General features: G+C 44.3%; 1 protein-coding gene across 2 annotated transcripts in view; it reads right to left on the minus strand.

Annotated features, from left to right (window-relative positions):
- Positions 1-26,429, minus strand: part of LOC310786774 (cell adhesion molecule DSCAM-like) — a gene marked incomplete at both ends in the record, with an annotated part of 256,515 nt that overhangs the window by 188,207 nt on the left and 41,879 nt on the right. For both annotated transcript variants that reach the window (XM_083648066.1, XM_083648065.1), the window contains 2 exons: positions 9,926-10,075; positions 10,709-11,026. In XM_083648066.1, coding sequence (XP_083504192.1) covers positions 9,926-10,075; positions 10,709-11,026 — 468 coding nt within the window. The remainder of the gene's footprint in view (positions 1-9,925; positions 10,076-10,708; positions 11,027-26,429) is intronic.

Genomic DNA, 26,429 nt, shown 5'->3' on the forward strand with positions numbered 1-26,429 from the left:
ATAGCACAGTACGGGGGTGGGAGTGGTTATTGGTGAGCAAATAGCACAGTACGGGGGTGGGAGTGGTTATTGGTGAGCAAACAGCACGGTGAGCAAACAGCACAGTACGGGGGTGAGAGTGGTTATTGGTGAGCAGACAGCACAGTACGGAGGTGAGAGTGGTTATTGGTGAGCACACAGCACAGTACGGAGGTGGGAGTGGTTATTGGTGAGCACACAGCACAGTACGGAGGTGGGAGTGGTTATTGGTGAGCAAACAGCACAGGTGGGAGTGGTTATTGGTGAGCAGACAGCACAGTACGGAGGTGGGAGTGGTTATTGGTGAGCAAACAGCACAGGTGGGAGTGGTTATTGGTGAGCAAACAGCACAGGTGGGAGTGGCTATTGGTGAGCACACAGCACAGTACGGAGGTGGGAGTGGTTATTGGTGAGCACACAGCACAGGTGGGAGTGGTTATTGGTGAGCACACAGCACAGTACGGAGGTGAGAGTGGTTATTGGTGAGCACACAGCACAGTACGGAGGTGGGAGTGGTTATTGGTGAGCAAACAGCACAGGTGGGAGTGGTTATTGGTGAGCAGACAGCACAGTACGGAGGTGGGAGTGGTTATTGGTGAGCAAACAGCACAGGTGGGAGTGGTTATTGGTGAGCAAACAGCACAGGTGGGAGTGGTTATTGGTGAGCAAACAGCACAGTAAGGAGGTGGGAGTGGTTATTGGTGAGCAAACAGCACAGGTGGGAGTGGTTATTGGTGAGCAAACAGCACAGGTGGGAGTGGTTATTGGTGAGCAAACAGCACAGGTGGGAGTGGTTATTGGTGAGCAAACAGCACAGGTGGGAGTGGTTATTGGTGAGCAAACAGCACAGGTGGGAGTGGTTATTGGTGAGCAAACAGCACAGGTGGGAGTGGTTATTGGTGAGCAAACAGCACAGGTGGGAGTGGTTATTGGTGAGCAAACAGCACATGTGGGAGTGGTTATTGGTGAGCAAACAGCACATTACGGAGGTGGGAGTGTGATCATAGCAGCGGCGGTGCAGAGAGAGAAATGTAATGAGTGTCTCTGTCTGTCTCGGGCTATAAGGCTGTGGTGAGCACACAGCATATTGTCATGGTAATGTTTATCAGTGGGACTCCACACTCTGGACAAGCAGCTAGTTCTGCTTGTCACCCTACCTATTTTGAGCTTCAAAACTATATTTAGCATTAAAATTTCACAATAATCTTTACACTGAATGAAAGCCAAGGCTTAATTTTATTCAAATCGGATGAAACCCCAACACAGCAAAAAACGAAGAGGCCATTTTACACCTGGTACTAACATGTGTTTTCTGTGATCAGATTGCAATCAGATAGTGCTTGATCACTTGAAAGCACAGGTGTAAACCCCCCCAAGACACATTGATGGATTGCGTTCTGATCGGCCATTTTATTTTATTTATTTTATTTCGCCTTTATTTAAACAGGTAAATCACATTGAGACCGAGGTCTCATTCACAAGTGGGACCTGTGCGACCTGTTTAAAAAACTGTTCGAGCCAATATTTGACATATCATATAGGCTATGATAATCAGCCCAAGAAACACTTTGCATTTATCGGGAGGAAAATAATTCACTTTTTGTGTTTTTTAGTCTACTTTTTAATGTACTGTACTGTGCTGTACAACTGTACTGTACACTGGCATTTGAGGGGTTAACATTTGGAGTAAGTAGGAAATGTTGATATGAGGTATGAAGTTACCAATGAATAAGAAACAATAACAAAATTAAATAAAAATATCAATATTAATTAATTAATGTTGCTATGAAGCAGTCACAACACATCTATCCAGCACCTTGCCATGTAAGCTATAATATTAATATATAATCATAACTTCTGAAGTGTAAATGTGTTTTTTGAGCATGATTTTCAGAAGACATTTCAAAAGTCATAAAAGTGGTCCTTGTTTGTGAAGATTATCTTGCTGAAAACAAACTTCGCTGTTTCATAAACTTTTGTTTGTTTTGTTTTGTTTTGAACCACCATGGCGGCGATTTATGGGTAAGCAAGCATACAACAAATACGTCATCCCTGTGGTACTATATTGAATGAATAAAAATGGACAATATACATTTAGTAAATGAGGAAGGGCTATAACAGAATTGCAATGATTATAATAATCTAATAGCTCATGTGTAATGCTAATAGTGTAGCTAGTTATATCACAAATATATCATCTCACATTCACATTACACTAAATACCGGAAGATGTGATCTGGATGCATTAGCATGGCCTCTTGCAGTAAGTAGAAAAGGAAATGCACTTAATATATATCTGTATTGCTGTGCTCTAGATCAGAGGTTCTCAAATGTTTTTCAGCCAAGGACCCCTTGCAAGATAGAAAATATACCGGGGACCCCCTCATTCTGATTTGTGATTTTGGGCTAAGCTTAATTGTTTCCACGGTAACGTGCTTGACTTTTAAATTGATAGGTTTGTTAGATTAGAATGTAATCCATGAACCATTTTAGATTTCCTGCGAAAACTTTTCGCAGACCCCCTTGCAAAGTGCCACGGACCCCCATTTGAGAACCACTGTTCTAGATGTATAGATGCAACTGTCCAGTTAATAAACATCATTACCAAATACTGCTAATGATCTGCAAATAAACATTTAGCAGTTTGCACTGATTGTTGGCTATCTATCACATGCCTTAATTGACATAATTGCTAGCTTGTTTTAGATGCGGGTCTCAAATGAGCGGCCGGTAATTGAGGAGGACATTTTGGCTCCGTGTGGCTCTGTGGGTTCCTGGTTTCCCTCAAGGAACCTATTAAGAAGGAAAAGTCAATCACTCATGAAACAGCGTTCAACTGTTGCGTTGGGGCCAGTTCTATTGAAGTGAATGGGGCGGGCAGGGTCTCACTCTAAACCGTTTCACCTTTGATTAAAAAAATCTTCCACCAGATTAGATAAAACACTTTACATGATGTTGACTGATGTCCTGTTCGCTCATGTATCATAATGTAGTTAGCTAATCTAGCTATCTTGGACCAAACGGGGGCTTGAGTAGCTGCTGGACAGAGCCATGATCTGTTTGGAGACCAATAAAAATGAAAATTAACACGCACATTTAGAAAACAAACAAACAAACAAACAAACCACAAAAAACATCAGTCAACATCACATAATGCATTTTCTTTCATCTGGTGGAAGCATTTTCCATTCATAGGTGAAACAACACAGGTATTATGGTTTATAGTGGGACTTAACCTGTCTGCCCCATTCACTTCATTATAACTGGAACCAAAGCAAAATTTGAACGCTGTGACGTGAGTGACGTCTTATCCTTATTTTTTAGGTTCCTTGGTTCCCCTATATAGGTTCTCATGCTGCCTGCACACTGCCCAGCCCACAGCTGCCTCCACCCATCATGTTCCCATAATGCCTTGTGGCAGCCGCAGCAGATTCATGCACACAGGTATTGATTTCCTTCCTTTTTTTCCCCCTTTCGTCCGCGTATCCTTTATTTCTCTGGCTAAGCCGCCTGCCTTGCACTGGCTAAGCCGCCTGCCTTGCCCTGGCTAAGCCCCCTGCCTTGCCCTGGCTAAGCCCCCTGCCTTGCCCTGGCTGTGAGGGAAGAAGCAGCTTGCAGCGTGTGAGAGAGGACACAGGCAGACACTCAGCACATAACCTGCATTTATTTTCATCTATCTCTTATTTACCGGCCGCCATTGCTCTGCTGCAGAGTAGAATCCTGCTCTGAACTGACGACATGCGGGTGTGTGTGCGTGTGCGTGTGCATGTGCATGTAGGTATGCCTGTGTGTTTGTGCAGTCCGTCCGTCCATCCGTCCATACAAACACTCGATTCTCCACAGGCCACCTGACCCATTTTTCTGTGTGAATAACAATACTTCAGCCAATCATGGGCAGACAGAAATGACGAATGCTGGAAAAAGACTCTCCATCCAGCCTGTCACACGTCAGAGTCCCAACCCTGCCTGTCGACAGAGGGAGGGAGGCATGGAGAGAGAGAGAGATCTCCGCCACACAGGGACCAGTAAAACCATTACCCGCCCACCCCAACCCCCCTAGCTCAAGGTTGTGCTGCACCAATGGCTGTGCGCTTAGCGCATAGCATTCTAAGAAAAGGGCAAAACCAACAGCGAGCGAGCGCCTCCCAACAATACACATTCATTATCCCATGCTACCTGAATCCCCATGCTACCTGAACACACCTGCCTCCCAAGGACATCTCAGGGTTGACTTGACTGTATCCATAGTGACAACGACGAGTTGCAAAACATGCAGGTCAGCTGAGGATTTCTCACACCGACAACAGCCGTCCACTATGCCTCCGCTACCCGCCCTCGAAATGCACAGGAGAAAAGACCGGCCGCTGTGGAAACGCACTAGAGATGAAAGGGTATGAAAATTTCACCATTTTGATCATAGGGACCAAAATGATCACGGTTATCAGGAATATCGCGGTATTGTTCAAACGTGCTGAAAAAATGTTCAAAAAGTACTGACACTCACTGTTCAAGTTTTATATTGAAAACCACAAATGAAATTAGCAGCACTATGCACTTTTTTTGTGCATTTAAACATTAAAATAACATAGCCATTAGCCAATATGATTTGGTGCAATTTGGACGCGCGCACACTTTAAATAAACAAGCGCACAGTGCTCTGTGCAGCAGCGATAATCAAACCTACGCGCTTTGAATGATAATTACAATTTTAAATGGTAATACTATCTGTTAGGAATTTTATCACAGTTTATCATTAAGACAGTAATCGTTTCATCCCTGAAACACACGATAACGTCCGGCAGCCTTACTGATAGAAATTCTTGATTATACACAGCCAATTAAGATTAAACTGACATAGTGTGGCTGGCTCTTCTCCCTTTCGGCAATGGCTGGGGGGTAGAGACTGGCAGCAGAAATAACTGGAAAACACATCCCAAATGTCAACAAACATGAGAGGAACTGTGCAATGCACAAGATGGCTCAGCAAATAGCCACATTGAAGGTGTCGGAGGGATTTATTATTATTATTTAAACAATTGTGTCTACATGTACTGCACCACCAGAGCTGAACAGAAACTGGTTGTTAATATGAAATATCTATTACGATGATTAGTCTTCAAACTCATGGAGTGACTGTGGGGTGACTGGGAAACATTTGTGAATGTTATGGGAATGCGTGGCCATGCATTAGTGTACACGTATGTGTGTTAGAGATGCATGATGATATCGACAGGTCATCTGTATGTTATGGGGCCGTCTGTATCGGCCGATAACGGCTTTAAAATGAAATATCGGCATCGGCTCCAAAACGAACATTGCTGCCAATACAATGATGCTAACCCTAACCCAGGGAGAGCATCACGCAAGCCCCTTTAAGTTGGATGAATCTTAGTTTGGTTTGAAAGGAAATGCTACATAAATAAAACATTTTCTTATTTTGCACAGTGAATGAGTGCATTTTTGAAAAGCATTGCATTCATGACTGAATGTGCCATTGGGCTATCACGATAAGAGTAGGAGGCTAGAGAAGGGACTTGATGTTCTCTGAAATTAAGTGGGGAAAAAATGCATGCATATATCGGTATCGACAATCAGCCAAAAGTGTTGGAAAATATCGGGATATCGGATATCAGCAAAAAAATCCAATATAATGATGAAACAGAGGAGAGATGAGGGAGGGCTGAGCCGAGCAAAGAGAAGCTGTGTGATGGCCGACGGCCCTTGTGCTCAGCTCGTGTGCAGAATGAAAAGAAGCCGCTGTGTGTACTGTCTGTGTGTGTGTGTGTGTGTGTGTGTGTGTGTGTGTGTGCGTGCGTGCGTGCGTGCGTGCGTGCGTGCGTGCGTGCGTGCGTGTGTGTGTGTGTGTGTGTGTGTGTGTACTGTGTGTGTGTGTGTGTGTGTGTGTGTGTGTGTGTGTGTGTGTGTGTGTGTGTGTGTGTTTGTTATATGTGTGTGAGTCTCTGCAGTAGTGCTGGGGGGTTGGCCCCCTCTCGGACCTACTGGTGCTGAATGCAGAGCAGGCAACATCAGGCCAAGGCAAATGACTACAATGCCTCCTCAGTGGCTGCAGTACAGGCTGCACCTGGGGACCGGCCCAGCCGCACAGCAACATAGCAGCAGTTAGCCACAGGCCAGCACAATGCATCAGCTAAACCCTATACAGGACGCAGCACCCCAGCACACTGTGTCCGGGTATAGCATCAGAAAAACTACAAGGAAGCACCAGGATCCAAACTCTCCTCTATGACGGTGTCGTGATGTTGGCGGCTTTTTTTCTGAGGTGATGTTGATGCTGATCACTCAATATCTGATCACACTGAATGATCATCTGGACCCTCAATTTTCATGCTAGTGTTTGAAAATGGCTTTCTTAAAGGGGCCCTGTTATAGGAATTTAATATGTTTTTATTGTGTGCGTCCTGGTGGCTCAGTCCTTCGTTCGAATCTGACCCGAGGTCCTTTGCCACGTCATCCCCCCACTCCCCTCCTTTCCTGTCTGCCTACTGTCCTGTCTAAATGAAGGCGAAAAGGCCCAAAGAATGAAAATGAAAATAAAAAAATATTTATATATATATATAATATATTATATATATATATATATATATATATATATATATATATATATATATATATATATAATATATTATATATATATATATATATATATATATATATATATATATATATATATATATATATATATATATATATATATATATATACACACACACACACACACACACACACACACACACACACAGAACAAGAGGCGATAAGGATCTTTCCTTTCCTTCTTTTTATCTGTCTGGGCAGGTGCTGACAGTTTGCTGTAGAACTAAATATTTGGGTCATATTATAACTGATCAAATGAGTGATGATGATGACATGTACAGACAGAGGCGTGTACTGTATGCTCAAGCTAACATGCTGAGGAAGAAGTTTTATTTTTGCTCAGATGATGTAAAAGTAAACCTGTTTAGAGCCTACTGTACTCCTCTTTATACTGCCCCCCTGTGTGGGTCAAGTTTAAGCAGGCTAGCATCCAAAAGGTCCAGGTTGCTTATAATGACTGCCTGAGGATCCTTCTTAGGAAGCCAAGGTGTTGCAGCACACCAGTGAAATGTTTTGTGGAGCAGGAGTTAGCACGTTTCATGCCCTGCTGAGAAACCTGATGTATAAGTTTATCTGTCGTCTGAATGTGTCTCAGAATATGATAATTATGTTGCTGTCTCAGCCTAATCTCAGTGACACCTGTCTTCCATTAGGAAACATTGGTACAGTGTCTTATTGTAGTATTGTTGAGTTGCTAGTGTTCTTATTGTGTTGTCTACCTGTTTTATATGTAGTGTGTTTTTTATTGGACCTTGTGTCAATAAAGTGATGATGATGATATGATGATGATATATATATACAGTACGGTATATATCATCAGTATATAATATGGATATTTATTTGCATTGTTTGTTGAGTTGGAACTGCCAAACACCAGATGTGGAAACCACTGGAGCAAACACTATTTTTCATTCTATTCTAATGGACAGCGGGGCTCTTTAAGTGGTGCATTGTTATAGTCTACCCTGCAACAACTTAAAGTAGTCTTTGTCCAGTGAGACCTGCAGAGGGCCTGTCAAGATGGCTGCTCCACGTCATGCTACACCTTCCAAGCAGAAATGCCGCGCTCAATTATTCATGCCAGAGATATAGCAAGGCTTTATTTCACAGAGTTTTCTCCAAGTCTAAAGGTCCTTACACATCAAGAGCGATGCGAATATACGGCACGAAATTGCGATGCGAGTTTTGACCCACCTGTCAATCACAGCCACAGATGTGTACACGTTGGAAGCGAATTTCTGAAAAATCGACCGCGGTTCGAAAAAATAAACACCGCAATAACACTCAGCGAAACTTCGCCGTTGGTATGCACGGTTGCATTGTGTTGATATTATTTCCACTCATTAAAGATTGAAATAGTGGAGTTTTGGTCAACGAGAGGAGGAGCTCAGCCAATTGCATTGAGCCGCCATGCAGTCAGTGTGCATATAGACACACACACACACACACACACACACACACACACACACACACACACATGCACGCGCACACACTGCACTTAAAATGCGTGTAGCGCAGAAGATGAGGGGAATGGACGGGGTGCGTCAGTGGGATGCGTGCACTCAGACGTGAATAAAGAGCATTTGCTCATGGGTTCATAGGCGTCCGTCTTCCATTATTTAGAGTGGAGAAGAGCAGTGGATTGCTGGCTGGATGATTGCTCTGACAGCGTTTACATGGCCGACAGCTACTGTGATGATTTTTAACGGCACAAGATAAACACTTTTGTTTGGACGGCGCAGCGGCAATTTTCTTTAAAAGATAACTGGGGAAGAAGTCACAAGTTCTGAAAGATCCTGCGTTCCAAAACAGGCAATTGCAATTCAAACTTGGAGACGTGGAGAGCAATGGAAGAATGCAGCAATGAAGTTTACAAAGTCTAAAAACAAATGCATTTGACATTATTAAGACTATATTCCATCAGCAGCATAACCCTTGGATGCCCACAGCTCAAAAAAACATGCTTGTAGCAAATCCATTTATGCACAATTAAGAGATTGCTATAGATTTCAACATGGCCGCTTTAGCCTCAGCGGACAATGTGAAACGTCAACAAAAAAAAGGGTGGGGGGTGGGGGGGGGGGCAAGCAATCGCTAGCCAGCATTTGCCCTCTATCCAAAAGCAAAATGACATTAGCTCTTGTCTATTGAGTTTGTTAAATGCCCCACATAAAGTGAATTCGCCCCCCAGGGCTGGGAAACAATCACGCGGGCGAGCGTTCCATTTAAGTGATTTGAATGATCGGGCGCTGCAGTGCTTCCTATCAGCCACAGAGAAATGGGTCAATACACTGAGACTAAGTGACACGGCTGGCAGCCTGCGCTCTCGTGGAAGAGGAGTGGGACCGCACTGTCATTGGGTCAGACAGACAGACATGGAGACCCACACACACGCACGCATGCACGCACGAGCAGGGCTGGTTGGCTGGCTGGTACAAGGGCTCTTGTCTAGTCTCATGTCAAAAGGTCCTTACTGCCCCCAGTCCACACACCCCTCTGTTGTCACAAGTCCTGCCAAACACTTCTACTTAGAATTGTCATTTAGATAGAATAAAGCTCTTAAGCATGTTATGTGTAGCATTTCTAAACAGCAATATATCATTGGCAGAATAACTAGCATAACTAAAAGTACACTCAGAGAGAGCAGTCTGCTATCATATGCAAATTTCATTGAGTCGGATCGGAACCCTCACGTTGACCCACCCGCATCCCCCCAGCCACACCCCCTACCCACCCCTCGTACCCCGACTCTCTACGACCTTCGTAACCCTAGCTATGGCCCCTTTTCCCTAGCACCGCCCCCCTTCCTTGACCAGAATCGGATCCGCTCCAAAATGTAATGGGTCCTTCCTTGGCCCATGCTACACCTTTCCTCCAAGTTTCATGAAAATCGGCCCAGTAGTTTTTCCATAATCTGCTAAAAAACAGACGGACAGACAAAGGGCAGCGAAAACATAACCTCCCTGCCATCAACAAATGAGAGCATGGTGGGGACGATTGGTAGCCTCTATCTCCCTACAATAGACTGTGTTTATCATAAGCATAGCTTTCACTCTGTTTAATAGCCTCTATCTCTCTACAATAGACTGTGTTTATCATAAGCATAGCATTCACTCTGTTTAATTATATATAATTAATAATAATAATATTATGAGAATCCCACATGGACAACTCAAAGATGCTCATTACTTACAACATTCCTAGAAATATTGAATACTGATCCCACTCCTGCCACTTGGCCTTCAGACATGTGGGTGCAGTAGCTTGTCTAGTAAATAAAGACATTAGGACTTACTCTCAGCGTTGATTGACATTGTGTCTTTCTCCCAGGACACAACAGTGATGTAGGCCTCCACTGAGGCAGGGATAATGCACTTGAAGACCGCCACATTGCTCCTCATGGCTTTCTGGTCCTCCACCCGGACAGTGTAGGGCTCTCGTAGGACTGGAAGGAGGCGAGGAAGAGGTGCATTAGATGATCAAATACATGAGGCAAGAAAACCTGCTCCTAATAATGGAACATGACTGTTTGGGTTTCAACAAAGCACCACTAGCATGGTAAACACCATCCTGATAACGTGACCTCGCATTCTGTTTAACTCGTCTGAACCTCCAGCCGCCGACAGCGATTTCCTGAAGTTACAATGTAACCGGGCCAATCGGGGACTGCGTCTTAGATGATGATCAGGCCAATCAGGCCGCTGGCAAAACCGTAATGGCAACCTTAGCTCCCTTAGCAACGAACGTTAACGTTAGTAGAGTGAACACAGCCGTAAGTGCAGTTATTGCAGAAATACACTCAATAACACCAATTAAACAAGAAAAAGAGTATGGACCAGCGGAGTTTCTCGCTGGAAAAGGCATTTTCGCCGTTCTTCCGACTGGATTTGGCGACGACGATTGGTTGAAGGAGTTGTCTGTCAAGGCAAGTACTCCTGCCCACTGAAATGGGCGGCTGGCAAGTCCAGACTGATACGTAGAGTGAAACCGCATGTGAGATCACGTGACCAGGATGGTTTTTTACCAGGCTAAAGCACCGCTGCATTAAGAGCGGACATGCATGAGCAGAGAAACTGACCAGCCTTAATATGGACATCTTGGCTCCTGATTCTCCCTGAGGGGTTCTCTGCTGTGCAATAGTAGGTGTTGTCGTGGATGAGCTTGCTGAAGCTGGAAGGGGGGATGTGGAAGATCTGGAGGGTGCCATTGGGGTGCACATGGCGGATCCCTGGCACATCGTAGATCTCCTCGCCGGTGGCCAGGTACCAGCGCAGCGAGACGGGGGGCACGCCTGCGGCGGGACAGGGCACCGACGTCCCTGTGGTGCTGGCAAACACTACCTCTTGCACAGATGCATTGACAAAATATAAGCTGGAATGTAGATCTTCACTGAAAACTGTAGGGAGAGAAAGGAGATGGGAAACAGAAATGTAAGACTAGCAAGCGGGGACATGTTGCAAGAGCGTCTGCAAGTTGTTTACTGCCTATCAAAGACTGGAGAACAAAAATACAATACCCCTCAATGGACATTTGTTTTCGCAACTTTGCACCCTTTTGGCCTCACATAAAGACATAGATACATGACATGAATACACACGTAGATACATACAGTATACATATAATCCAGATACAACATGTAATGTACTGTAGACGGATATATTTACTTAGAAATGCATCATGTTTTCTCTTCACTAAAGAAACCAGTTGTTTAAACAAGTTGGTCTCAAACTTTTTCACAAAACTGACACAAATTAGACCACAGACCCCCATTTGATAAGAATTTGTCCCAGGGTCCCCCATCTGATAAGATTTGAGCTTTTGTAACGACCCTCCCTCTCTCCTGGCCCTGTCTTGCAGGAGGAGCCTGGCGTTGGGTTCATTAGGCTGAGTGGGTGCACCTGTGCCCTCATTGGGCTTAAGAAGACCTTCACACCATTCAGTCTCTCTCCCTCCTCACTGATGCACCTTCTGTTCCGTTTCATGGCCATGAATTTGGTCATAAAACCCATGACCAAATACATTCTGTCATTGTATTGCTTATGGTTGGAATTGCTTCCCCTTTTTGCTGGGGACTCCCTGGAACCCCCTCAAGGACCCTTGGGGGTCCCCGGACCCCACTTTGAGAACCACTGGAACCCACAACTATTCACTCAATAAATTTGAATAACTATTGTTTTTTTATGATTGGACTATGCCATCATTACATTTTTACATTACGTCATTTAGCAGACACTTCCTATCCTATCCAAAGTGAGTTAATAGTACATTTTGTCAACAGTAGTGAAACCAACTGTGCAACACAGTCTACTACATCAACCAAGACCCTTTAAAAGGGATACACAGCATTTGTCAATACTTGAAGGAATAAGTAGCATTAGTTAGTATGTTTTTTCCATCTGTTCATCCTCTACAACTGTGTCATGTTAGCCTTGGTTGGAATTGAGGCTGTGTCTTTGTGGTTGTGTGTTGTGTTTGTCTTTGCTGCAGTGGAGGGAGCTTGGAGGAGTGTGTCTGTGGTTGTGTGTTGTGTTTGTCTTTGCTGCAGTGGAGGGAGCTTGGAGGAGTCAGTGTGTCTTTCTGGTTGTGTGTTGTGTTTGTCTTTGCTGCAGTGGAGGGAGCTTGGATGAGTCAGTGTGTCTTTCTGGTTGAGTGTTGTGTTTGTCTTTGCTGCAGTGGAGGGAGCTTGGAGGAGTCAGTGTGTCTTTCTGGTTGAGTGTTGTGTTTGTCTTTGCTGCAGTGGAGGGAGCTTGGAGGAGTCAGTGTGTCTTTCTGGTTGAGTGTTGTGTTTGTCTTTGCTGCAGTGGAGGGAGCTTGGAGGAGTCAGTGTGTCTTTCTGGTTGTGTGTTGTGTTTGTCTTTGCTGCAGTGGAGGGAGCTTACGTCAATCCCTTGCGCCCACATTTTACAACATAAATAAACAGTTTTTGTAATTGTCTTATTTTATTTTTTATTTGGTGAATGGATGACACCATGTTACAGACACAGACCCACCAGGCTTAGTATAAATAGGTTTTGATATGATTGCCGTGTTAAGATTAACTGACCCCTTGGGGCTGGATGGGCAAGTTGGTCAACAGTACAGTCCTGACAGCATGAATGATGATTGAATGATAATTATTGTATTTCTATGTTCTAAGTAATATTTTGGTCACTGGCATGAACTGGATGAAAATGGAACATGGAACTAGAATAAAATAGACGCGAACTACGCAACGCGTTCACGTACGTGGACTGTTGTGCGCAATGCAGATAAACTTCCGGTGGCGTAGTATCAAGAAAGCGAACGCGTCTGTGTGTGAACGTGTAACAAAATTTCTCCAACAGTGCCACACATGTACACGCTGTAAGTAGCTACAGTACGCATCTTGTTGTCACGCGTGATGTCATTTGCGCACGTCATAGTGTGTGTGGGCGCATGAAAAAAATGTTCCATCATCTTCATGTGTGCGTTTATGCATGCGTTAAAACGCATAAACATTACGCATAACATTACGCGTAATGTTTAGGGGTGGGACAAAATATCGATACTCACGGTATCGCGATATTTCCACTTGCGATACGTTATCGATACACTGGCACCAAGTATCGATATGTTATTAAAATATGCAGGATTTTTAAACTGATTCCCCCACAGCCATTTTGATAAACAAAACCTAGGGTTGTCAAAAATATTGATACTTAGGTACTTACTCGATAGGCTACTAAACATTTTTAAACGGATACAATACTCATTTTCTACAGTATCAAGTTTATCGAATACCAGCAGCGCTCCCTCTGCCTCCTCCACACAGACACACACAGCACCGCAGCTGTTAGCTACATTAGCTAATCCCACTACTGCTACTGTAACCATTTCACCAACACCGGGCTCAAAACGCCAGTGTGAGTGACCAAATGTTTCACTTGTTAACCAGTCGGAGTGACGCTCTTTCCAGTAACATATTGGCTTTGAAATCTGTTGATACATGGACCCTGCTTGTAGATTGCAGCTAAATTTAACGTTAAACGCATTGCCGGTGGAGGTACCGGGATGTAGCAGACAAATACACAGAGTATTGAAGGCAAGAGACGATGCCTCTATTGTTGTTTTTTTACAACAGCGCTCCCGCCTTGATGTTGCAGTGGAACCACTGAGGGGAACAATCCAGTCGTCAGTTCTTATCGATTTAAGTTCTTTGGTGCAGAATTGTCAAAGTTGCGATTTATAACTGAATCCTGGACATGCAGAGTTGGTGTTTGGGCTGTCTTGGGCTACACTCTGAGCATACTGGGGGCAGCAGCTCAGCTTGAGGGAGGCTTTGGAGGGAATTGGAGCCTACATGAAACATGAAAGCTCGAACATCCCCACCCCCCACTAACTTAAAAATATATTGTGAAGAACGAGCTTGACCCAATCACTGCGTTTACTCGCAGTGATTTGTTTATAGTGGTCAGAAAATACAATCTCGGGAGGGAGGTCAAACTACTGAGCTGGTTGACTCATAATCCCAAATTCAAACCCAGGACCCTTGACATCAGTTTTGTACAATGGGCAAACAAGGGCATTACGGCAATAATCACAATAATAGATAAAAAAGAAATTAAACGTTTTCGGGACTTGAAGAATGAATTTGACCTGAGCCCTGTACTACGAAACTAGTTTAACAGATCCGCGATAAGTCCCTTTGATCTGGTTTGACTGAACAGGATCAAAGCTATCTAGTTAACTGATACTACGACGCTGGTTTTCTACTGTGTAAGTGGACCTGGGATCTGCCTGTGCACGCGCACGTTTTTCGCTCGTGCACAGGCGCGCGTCCACGCGAAAGAGGTGCGCCAGCCAATCACATTATGAACAGCTGAGTTGATCCACGCCCACACCCATTTCCACACCCATTTCCTCATTGAATGAAAAAGCGCAGCCACAGTGGGATCAGAGATTTTAGCGGATATTTAATGTAACCTATGGCAGAATGAAAATCCGCGTTGGATATAGTTGGGGGAAGGACTGTCTAAAGCTGCCGCTTGTATTCACATCAGTCATTTGATTTATTTTGATCAGCGATTTCTGTCTCCTACAGCTTTGTGCGAGTGTAAATGTACATTAAATGTGTAATCTCAGTCTATAAATTTCCACAATCTGTAAGCCTATTTAGACCATAGATTTAGAAAGCATGCTCAATGAATAATGATCTCTATCACTCATTATGTGTGTGTGGTTGCACTGATCGAATAATTCATATATAGGCTATAATAATGATATCCTAATATAAAAGAGAAAACTGCTGGACTGAATTAAGACGATGCGGGCATACTTTTCATTGATAAAAACTAGCCTATTTTTGCTCATATATTGGCATACAGCCTACAGGACACAGTTCCAGCTGAAACATGCAAGAAGCCTGCATATTTAGTATTGGGGCTATCCCATATTTATCCCATCTATAGGCTTTTCTGGCATGTAGGAGAATATCACCCTCACTCCATTTGAGGCTCCGTTTAGCCTATGATATGCGCTGCGGTGATTAATAGTGATCATATTTCTCCACGCATAGTTGAGCTGTTAAGACATAAAGTGGTAAGTAGGCTTAATTTAATTATGTAGCCTACAGAGCCACAAATGTTTTTCTTGTTATATTCTCAGTTGACTGCAATCTATTTTTCATATGGCGATCTTATATGAACGGTGAGTGACTCCAGAGAGCCGATTATATGGGTCTGTCATGGATTTTGATCTTATCCTCTGAAGCTAACCTGTAGCCTGTACTACGAAGCTAGTTTAATGCCTTATCCGAGTAAGTTTGAGTTTAAACCTGGTTTAGCTGTACTACAAAGCAAGTTAACTTTCAATCACCATGGCAACTGACGCTGCAAAGCTAACCTGGTCCCGACCAGGTTAGCTTCAGAGGATAAGATCAAAATCCATGACAGACCCATATAATCGGCTCTCTGGAGTCACTCACCATTCATATAAGATCGCCATGTGAAAAATAGATTGCAGTCAACTGAGAATAGAATAAGAAAAACATTCGTGGCTCTGTAGGCTACATAATTAAATTAAGCCTACTTACCACTTTATGTCTTAACAGCTCAACGATGCGTGGAGAAATATGATCACTATTAATCACCGCAGCGCATATCGTGAATGAAGCCTCAAATGGAGTGAGGGTGATATTCTCCTACATGCCAGAAAAGCCTATACATATAATATAGATATGGGATAAATATGGGATAGCCCCAATACTAAATATTCAGGCTTCTTGCATGTTTCAGCTGGAACTGTGTCCTGTAGGCTGTATGCCAATATATGAGCAAAAATAGGCTAGTTTTTATCAATGAAAAGTATGCCCGCATCGTCTCAATTCAGTCCAGCAGTTTTCTCTTTTATATTAGGATATCATTATTATAGCCTATATATGAATTATTCGATCAGTGCAACTACACACATAATGAGTGATAGAGATCATTATTCATTGAGCATGCGTTTCTAAATCTATGGTCTAAATAGGCTTACAGATTGTGGAAATGTATAGACTGAGATTACATTTGTTGCTGCTGTATCAATGTATGCAGCTGTATCAGACAGAAATCGCTGATCAAAGTAGCCTAAATCAAATGACTGATGTGAATACAAGCTGCTGCTTTAGACAGCCCTTCAGCAGACTATCCAACGCGGATTTTCATTCTGACATTAAATCGCGGATACATTAAATATCCGCTAAAACTCTGATCATGCACTGCGCTTTCATGGAACGAGGAAATGGGTGTGGGCGTGGATCAACTCAGCTGTTCATAATGTGATTGGCTGGCGCACCTCTTTCGCGTGGACGCGCGCCTGTGCACGAGCGAAAAACGTGCGCGTGCACAGGCAGATCCCAGGTCCACTTACCTAGTAAAAAACCAGCGTCGTAGTATCAGTTAACTAGATAGCTTTGATCCTGTTCAGTCAAACCAGATCAAAGGGACTTATCGCGGATCTGTTAAACTAGTTTCGTAGTACAGGGCTCTGGTCGCGACCAGGTTAGCTTTGCAGCGTCAGTTGCCATGGTGATTGAAAGTTAACTTGCTTTGTAGTACGGCTAAACCAGGTTTAAACTCAAACTTACTCGGATAAGGCATTAAACTAGCTTCGTAGTACAGGCTACTGGAGAAGCAAGATTTGTTTAGGTACTTGCAGGTCAGAGACTTCTTCAATAAGGAAATAAAACCAGACCTTCCGGAAGAGATAAGCGGAGTGATTGGGGCTCTGGGTAATGCCTATAAGAATAACACAAGCAGAGTGATATCGGTGCTGTATCAGGGCTTGATGATGAGTAGAGGATCCTCCACGCTGTATGTTAGAGATAGATGGATAAAGGAATGTAAATTAGAAATAACTGAAGATGATTGGTATAATATATGTTGTGTACAGCAAACGACCACCAGCTCCAGGATGTGGAGAGAGTTTTGCTGGAAAAATATCATGAGGTTCTTTATTACTCCCAAGACAAAAAGTACATTTTCTGAAGCACCTCATATGTGTTGGAGGCTTTGTGGGGAGAGAAATGTAGATCACGCTCATGTTTTCTGGGAATGTAAGAAAATTAGGAAATATTGGGAAGAAATATGGGTGGAATTGAAAGCAATATTGGGATACGAGGTACCTAGCACATGTGAGGTGCTTTATCTAGGTAACTTAACCAATGAAAATTTACAGCGGGAGGATCAGTATCTGGTTAAAGTTTTGCTAGCAGCAACCAAGAAGGCAATCACAAGGAAATGGTATAAGGAAGAACCACCCACCCAGATTCATTGGACGGAAATAGTAGAGGAGATTTTCGAAATGGAAAGACTTACACACATCCTGAGAATTCAAGAGACACAATTTGAAATAAAATGGGACAAATGGACAACTTACAAGGAAACCCCTCCTCACAGAGACACCACCCTAACCCCTGAAAGAAGACCTGAAGAAGTATGAACCACAGAATGTATTCACGTAACACTGACACACCCAACGTTCGTTTTTTGTTTTTTGTTTGTTTACTGTTTGTTTTGTATGTGACTAAATGTGCATAAAACAATAAAAATTTAAGTTAAAAAAATATATATATATTGTGAATATATGCCATTGTTCTCTTGTTTTAATTAAAAAAAAAAGACTCTTAATGTGTAACTTTTCCTCCGTGGTATCGAAAATGGTATGAGTGAGTGAGTGAACTCTGAGTGAGTTCATGTCAATTCTGCTAATAAATACATAATACCTGCTTCTTGCCTTTTAGGGGTATTTTTTTCTCTTCAGTTACACAGATATCGTAGGTTAAATTTCTTCCAATATATCGATTATCGCCGAATCGCTGTATCGTAATAATATCGTTATCGAGGGCCAAGTATCGTGACCGTATCGTATCGTGAGTTACTCCGCGATTCCCACCCCTAGTAATGTTACGCATAATGTTATGCAGGGTGCACAAGTCAGAGCGCGTATGCGTGCGCGTGCACGTGTGACCATTACAAGTCAATGGGGAAACTACATGACACGTCAAGCGTTGCTTTGCTAGACAGGAGTCAAAGCATGCGTGTGTGACACGTTCAGTCAATAGCTGCGCATGTTTATTGAGTCGTTTGGACCTCCATACATACATACATACATACACACACACACACGCACGCACACACACACATACATACACACATACATACATACATACACACACACATACACACATACATACACACATACATACACACACACACACGCACACGCGCGCGCGCACGCGCGTACACACACATACATGATACATACATACATACCGTACATACATACATACATACACACACACACACACACACACACACACACACGCACGCACACACACACACACACACACACACACACACACACACACACACACACACACACACACATACATACACACATACATACAAATGTAAGGATAACTTCACCTCAATCTCAGATAAGGGAAAAGCAGTTGTAGATTATATTGTTGTACCACATGATGGACTAAATAATTGTGTTAGCTTTAATGTTTTCACTCCAAACGAGCTAATTGAGAGAGTGGGAGTAGAGGGTTTCTCTCTACTGGGTGACAGATGTAAACTGCCCGACCACTCTCTTTTGGTTGCAAAGGTTTTAGTAAGTCCCTATGTGGCCAAGGATGAATCACATCCACCATATAATTCAAAATCTGCACCAGTGAGGCAACTTCCAGATTCTTTTTTGGCCTCTAGCCAATACAATACCATACTGGGGGACCTCATCAAACAACTGGGCTGCACTAAAGGCAACCAAAAGGGTCTGGACACCTGGTACGATAATCTGTGCGGATGTATCTACTCTGCTTTGAACAACTGTACCAGAAAGAAAGGTAATAACCATAAGGGTTTTAGAAAAGCTTTCAAACCTTACTGGAACCCCGAACTACAGAATTTGTGGGTTAATGTAAGAAAAGCTGAGAAACTGTTTTTAAAATGTACGGATAAAAAACGGAGGGAGGAGCTGAGAGTAAATTTGAAAGAAAACCAAGCCAAATTTGATAAAAGGTTGCGCACCATAAAGCGCAAATTTGATAGAGGCCTTTCATTACAGATCGACCACCTGCAAACTCATAATCCTCAACAGTTCTGGAAGGAAATTAATAGATTAGGCCCTAGAAAAGCAAATAAGATACCTATGGAGGTAACATTAGAAAATGGTGGCTGTAGCTCTGCTTTAGGAGCGGTACTATTAAAGTGGGAGAAGGATTTTGCCGATTTGTTTTCTGTCTGTAATCATTCTTTCAACGAAACTTTTTTGTTGGAAATAACTAACAGAAAAGAAGTAATGGAAAATAATATGATTACTAATATAAACAGTTGTAATAAGTACCTAAATGTAAATTTGTCTATGGACGAGATAAAAAATGCAATAGTAAAATGCAAAACGAAAAAAGCGACCGGAATTGATGAAGTTACAAATGAGGTGCTGAAGTCGCCAAGGCTTTTTAATGTCTTATGTGAGTTATTCCAGTTTTGTTTTGATAGTGGCACCATTCCGACCCAGTGGCACAAAAGTATTATTGTACCTATTCCGAAATCATCAAAAAATGATCCCAAGCTGCCTCTTAGCTATAGGGGTATAAGTCTTCTTAGTTGCGTATATAAATTGTATTCCTCATTATTAAATAGTAGACTTACCGAGCATCTTGAGAGGACGGGGGTGCTTGTGGATGAGCAAAATGGATTTAGGAAAGCCAGAGGCTGTATTGACCATATACAGTCAGCTCTATTATACGTGCACGAATTAAGGAAAGGACGTCGTCTTTTGTTTGTTTCATTGACTTTCAGAAGGCATTCGATTGGATAAATAGAGATCTTCTTCTATATAGGTTGTTAGACTGCGGGGTCAATGGGAAATTCTATAATGCCATTAAGTCTCTTTACCAAGCACCTGTAGCGTGTGTTCAACTTAACGAATATTTCACTGGATGGTTCCCCCAACAATCCGGCGTCAAACAAGGGGATGTTATGTCCCCAACACTATTTTCAATCTTTGTCAATGATTTAGCCCTTCAAATTAAGGCATGCAACAGGGGAATTAAAATTGACGACCAGATTGTGAGCATATTACTGTACGCAGATGATATAGTCTTGCTCGCTGAGCATGAAAACGACATGCAGATCATGCTGAACATTGTTGCTGATTGGTGCAGGAAATGGAGACTTTTGGTGAACCAAGACAAAACACAAATAGTACATTTTAGACCCACATCAAAAGTGAGGAGCTCTTTTGTATTTAACTTTGGTTCTATAGTACTTTCATATACGGAACACTATAAGTATCTAGGCTTGACGCTAGATGAGCATATGACCTTTAAGGAGGGAGTCAATGTCCTAGCTCAATCTACGGGAAGAGCATTGGGTTCTGTACTAAACAAAGTTAAACACTGCGGTAATCTAGGTTTTCATACTTATACACAATTGTATACCTCATGTGTCTGTCCGGTGTCAGATTATGCTTCTGGTGTTTGGGGTTCCCGTGAACACCCAAGCTGTAACTCTATACATCACAGAGCCATCCGATATTTTCTAGGAGTCCATAAACTCACTCCAGTTTTGGCCATTAGTGGTGACATGGGTTGGGAGCCCCCAAACATCAGACACAAAGTTCAAATGCTCCGACTCTGGAATAGACTGGTGAGAATGTCTGACCAGAGATTAACTAAAAAGATCTTCAACTGGGACATTGCTCATGGTCATCCATGGGCAAATGAATTGAAAGCTTTGTTTTACTCAAACAATCTGTCATTTATTTTTCATAACAGGTTAATCTGTGACACACGTGTGACTATGAATAACATGTTTATGCTGTACAAAGACAAATGATCTGCCGACCTATGGCATAAACCAAAACTAAGAACCTATCGCCTCATAAAAGATAGTTACTGTGTGGAAACATTATGTGAAATTTGACTTAAACAGACGAAAAAGATCTCTGTGTGCACAGTTACGCTCGGGGACTCTTCCCTTAGCACTAGAAACTGGTAGACTCAAAGCTATCCCTGAAGAAGATAGACTTTGTCTAGTATGTGAACTACAGGAAATTGAAAACGAGATTCATTTCTTGTTCTACTGTACAGCTTATGATGAGGCAAGGGTTGTACTTTTTAGTAAAATGTCTTCAATTTATGCTGACTTTTTTGAGTTGGATGACTATGAGAAACTCGAGCTATGTTTTAAAAAAGGTATCTTTCTCACTGCAAACTTTTTCTGCCAGGCTTGGGAGCAAAGACAAAACATTTTGTTTGGAGAATGATGTACGGATCTGTTTCTGTGGGTCTGAGCAATGTGTTGCTCCGCGTCTTATGTTGTTTTGAATGTATTGGTGCTCTGACGTTTTTATTGTATTGTTTTATACATTGTTCTTACTGCTGTATTCTCTGTGTGTCCTGCAAGCCCATGTGGGCTGGGCACAGCAATGTGTATGACACCTTAATAAATAAATCAATCATACACACATATACACACATACATACACACACACACACACACACACACACACACACACACACACACACACACACACACACACACACACACACACACACACACACACACACAGATACAGATACATACATACATACACACATACACACACACATACATACACACACACATGCGTCCGCGTGCACACGCACACACACACATACATGATACATACATACATACATACATACATACATACATACATACATACATACATACATACATACACCCTTAAGAGCTGATATGGGGTCAATTTGTCATGTCTGTCTATGCGCAGTGGAAGTAGATTCCGAGTCATCTTAACTAATGAAGCAAGGCTATGTAATGTGATCCACTTCCCCTGTAGTAAGTCACTGTGCTGGATCAAACTGACAACACAAGTCTTTGCAGTAATGGAAAACCCACACTGTGGGCATGGAGCCAGGCTATGTACTGGCTGCATCCCAAAGAAGCATGGGAGGACTTCCTTCCTACAGTTTATCCATTTGTTTGTGTTGGTCTGTTTTAGGTGAGGGCCAATGGCCATAATGACAGAGAACAAAATACCCCGCCGTAATTTAGCCCTTAATGTTTTGTTTTGTTGCACTTCCATAAAGCTTTTTCCATAAGGCGTTTCTTTTCGGGCATCTCTGCATCTCTGGCTAGTTGGTTTGTTTAAAAGGCACACATCAGCTGAAAACAAACAGGCAAGATGCCCATGTGTCACAACTCGCAAACTGCAGTACAAACTCTTATTGAGACACATATTCTGAATGCGCTGTATATAGTTCCAAAGAAAGCTCCTAAAACCCCAATAAGATCGGCATATCCAACATGTCTTAATTGTAAAATGTTAAATTCAGAAAAAAGGCCAAATTCGGAAAATCCAACCAGAATATCCTGTTTACATTACCCTTATCACATTTTCGGGAATAATTTGTGGAATTGTGTGTGCATGTAAACTTAGTCAGTGATGTCACATTGTGATGTCACTGTTGACTTTGTCAGTGATAATCAGTGATAAATCATCACAAATGCAGGGAAAATGCCCATAAACAGCTTATATTTTGTAAAATGGAAAAAACAGTTTAGTCACTTCCTGTCTCTTCCAATGTTCAATGGCCATGTGGAGTTTCACATCGATTGGCCAACCTGTTGTTGTGTTGTGCAGACGGACGGACAGCCAGAGTTTCCTAGTTTCCAAGCTGAAAAACTGATGGCTAACAGTCCACATTGGTGTGACTAAGTATCATAGAAAAACACAGTGAAAACTCATGAAAATATCATGCAAATGCACTTTTTGCCTGCACCCATGCACGCCTGCCTGCCTGCCTGTCTGCCTGCCCGCACGCCCACCTGTCTGCCTGCACGCACGCCTGCCTGCCTGTCTGCCTGAACCCACGCCTGCCTGCCTGCCTGCACACCTGCCTGCCTGTCTGTCTGCCTGCACACCCGCCTGCCTGTCTGTCTGCCTGCCCCCACGCCTGCCTGTCTGCCTGCACACCTGTCTGCCTGCCCGCATGCCTGTCTCCCTGCCCGCACGCCCGCCCGCCTGTCTGAATGCCCGCCTGTCCGCACACCCGCCCATCTGCCTGGCTGTCTGCCTGCCTGCACGCCTGTGCGACAGCTGCCAATCCCCCCTCCCCGGAGACCAAACGTTTTAGCGCTTCATAAATTCCTAATGAGCGCGCTCAAATCACCGGCCACTTCCACCCACTGCTCGTTCAGCCCGTTAGCACAAACAAACAGCGCGGCGTACACATGTTCCTGCACATGTCCATCTGCACTCACTTCACACATGCAGTACTCAGAGGTACCACTCGCTTCACACATGCAGTACTCAGAGGGCCACTCACTTCACACATGCAGTACTCAGAGGGCCACTCACTTCACACCTGCAGTACTCAGAGGGCCACTCGTGGAGGTGTTGAAAAGTGAATGGAGGTCGCTGTCGACAGCCTGGCACTTTCTTATCCGTGAGGTGGGAGGGAGAGGCAGAGCGGCCGAGCCATTTGTTCGTTCTGGGGGGACTTTTTATTGACTGCTGAAACGTGAACATTAATTCCCTGCAAAACGCGTCATTTGGGAGTTTAGATGCAGACTCAAACATGGAGGTATCATGTTGCAAATCTATTGGCTCATTTCCACCACATATAACAGCACAGTACAGCTCTACTCGATCTGGTCTTACTCGGCTCTACTTGATGAGACTCTGTTTCCATAGCAAGTTTACTCGCCTCCGCCCACACCTGGTCGTCATAGCGACCGCAAATCTGCCCTCCGCCCATAGCCGAAGTAGGCTATAACATATAACGTTAAAATTAAATCCATACACAGAACTTGTAAACTGTTTATGAAATACTGGTGCCTCTAAATGACCTACAGTGTACATGGGCAAATGTGACAATCGGCCAGGAGAATGGATATCACTTTGTTGTTAGTCAAACTCACATGCATGCGCTGCGCGAGGGACGGGGGTTGCGCTACAGGGAGAAGTGAAGCCTCTACCCCGGCGGCCTCTCACCAGGCAAGACCGCGGCTTCACTAAACCCCCGCCTGCGGCCTAGCGGAGCCGACGCTGCACACAACTACAAGGGCTTCCTGAGGAGCGGACTTTTTCTCTCTCAAAACAATTGAAAACCACCGCCATGTTAAAGCTGAGTAGGCGGAGGCGTTTGTCTAATGATAAATGAAAACTGGTGTGTAAACATCACTAACATTGGGAAATACTGCTCAGCAGACCTGGAGTATGTAATGCTGCAGTGCGTGCCGCACTACAGCCCGAGGGAGTTTACATCAGTCACCGTCATTGGTGTGTACATACCTCCACAGGCGAATGTCACTATCGCACTGAAGGAGTTGCAACGTGCGATTAGCGCACAAGAGACAAAACAACCAGAAATGGCGCTGGTAGTGGCTGGGGACTTTAACAGGGCAAACCTGAGAGGGAGAATGCCCACGCTTCACCAGCACATCCACTTCCACACCCGAGGCAAAAACACACTGGATCGATGTTACACAAACATCCGCCATGGTTACAAGGCCACACCCCGACCCCCTTCGGCAAATCGGACCACGCCTCCATCCTACTCATACCCAGGTATCAACAAAAACAGCCCCCAGCATTCCGAACCGCCCACTGCTGGTCAGACCAATCAGACGACATCCTGAGGGATTGCTTTGACCAAGTAGTATGGGAGGAGTTCAAGGCTGCAGGAGACCTGGGCGAATATGCAGAGACGGTGTCATACTTCATAAGAAAATGCACCGAGGATATAGTCCCAACAAAGAGAATCAAAATAATACCAAATCAGAAGCCCATGGTCAACAGTGATGTCCGGGCTGCCCTTCACGCCCGGACCACCGCCTTCAGTTGTGGTACACCAGAACAATACAAGCAGGCACAATATGCCCTCCGAACCGCAATAAAAAAAAGCACGGAGAGACTATGGAAAGCAGCTGGAGTCTAAATTAGACACTAACAACCCCAGACACCTGTGGAGTGGACTCCATGCTGCCACAGACTTCAAAGGGGTGAAACGGCAGAACCCCAGCACGTCACCCACCCTGCCGGAGGAACTCAACGCGTTCTACGCTAGGTTCGACCCCTCTGCCACAACCCCCACCTCCCCTCCCCATAGATGCGGACCGCCCCCTCACCATAACCGAGGATGAAGTCCACCGGTCATTCTTGCGTATCAATCCACGCAAGGCGGCCGGCGCGGACGGCAGGCGTATTCACAGACATTTTTAACCAGTCCCTCTCTCTCCGGCAAGTTCCCCCTGCTTCAAAACAGCAACAATCATCCCCATTCCCAAACAGCAGAAAGTGACCAGCCTCAACGACTGGCGCCCAATAGCCCTCACGCCCATAGCCAGCAAATGCTTTCGAAAAGCTGGTTATATCACAGATCCGCCCCACACTCCCCCCGGACCACGACCCGCTACAATTCGTATACCGCCCCAACAGGAGCACAGCGGATGCAGTAGCACACGTGCTCCACACCGCCCTCTCACACCTGGAGGGGAAGGACACCTATGTGAGAATGCTGTTCGTGGACTACAGCTCAGCATTCAACACCATAGTACCCTCCAGGCTGGTAAGCAAACTCAAGGACCTGGGACTAAGCACAGCAATGTGTGACTGGATCCTGGACTTTCTAACAGACCGCCGCCAGGTGGGGACAGTGGGCAACCTCACCTCCTCCCCACTGACCATCAGCATAGGAGCGCCACAGGGGTGCGTCTCCAGCCCCTTCTGGTATGACCTCTACACCCACGACTGCGTGGCGACTCAAACTTCGAACACCATCGTGAAGTTTGCAGACGACACAGCGGTCGTGGGGCGGATCTCCAGGAGCGACGAGACAGCCTACAGAAAGGAGGTGGAGGCCCTGGAACAATGGTGCCAGGACAACCACCTCTCTCTGAACGTCTCCAAGACAAAGGAGATCATTGTAGACTACAGAAGGGGGGGGGGGCGCACACCCCCCAATCACCATCAACGGCACAGTGGTGGAAAGGGTGGACAGCTTCAAGTACCTGGGAGTCAATATCCACCAGGACCTGACATGGGCCAACCACACCGCCACTGTTGTCAAAAAAGCCCAACAGCGACTACATGGACTCGGACGCCTGAAGAAATTCGGGCTAAGGCCAAAAATCCTCAGGGACTTCTACAGAGGCACCATTGAAAGCCTGCTGCCTGGCTGCTTCACCACCTGGTACGGGAACTGCACCACCATGGACCGCAGGGCGCTAAGAAGGGTGAGGCGCGCGGCCCAGCACGTAACAGGATGTGAGCTGCCAGAACTGCAA

The sequence above is a fragment of the Poromitra crassiceps genome (genome assembly GCF_964638095.1).
Source record: "Poromitra crassiceps genome assembly, chromosome: 1".
Lineage (NCBI taxonomy): Eukaryota > Metazoa > Chordata > Actinopteri > Beryciformes > Melamphaidae > Poromitra > Poromitra crassiceps.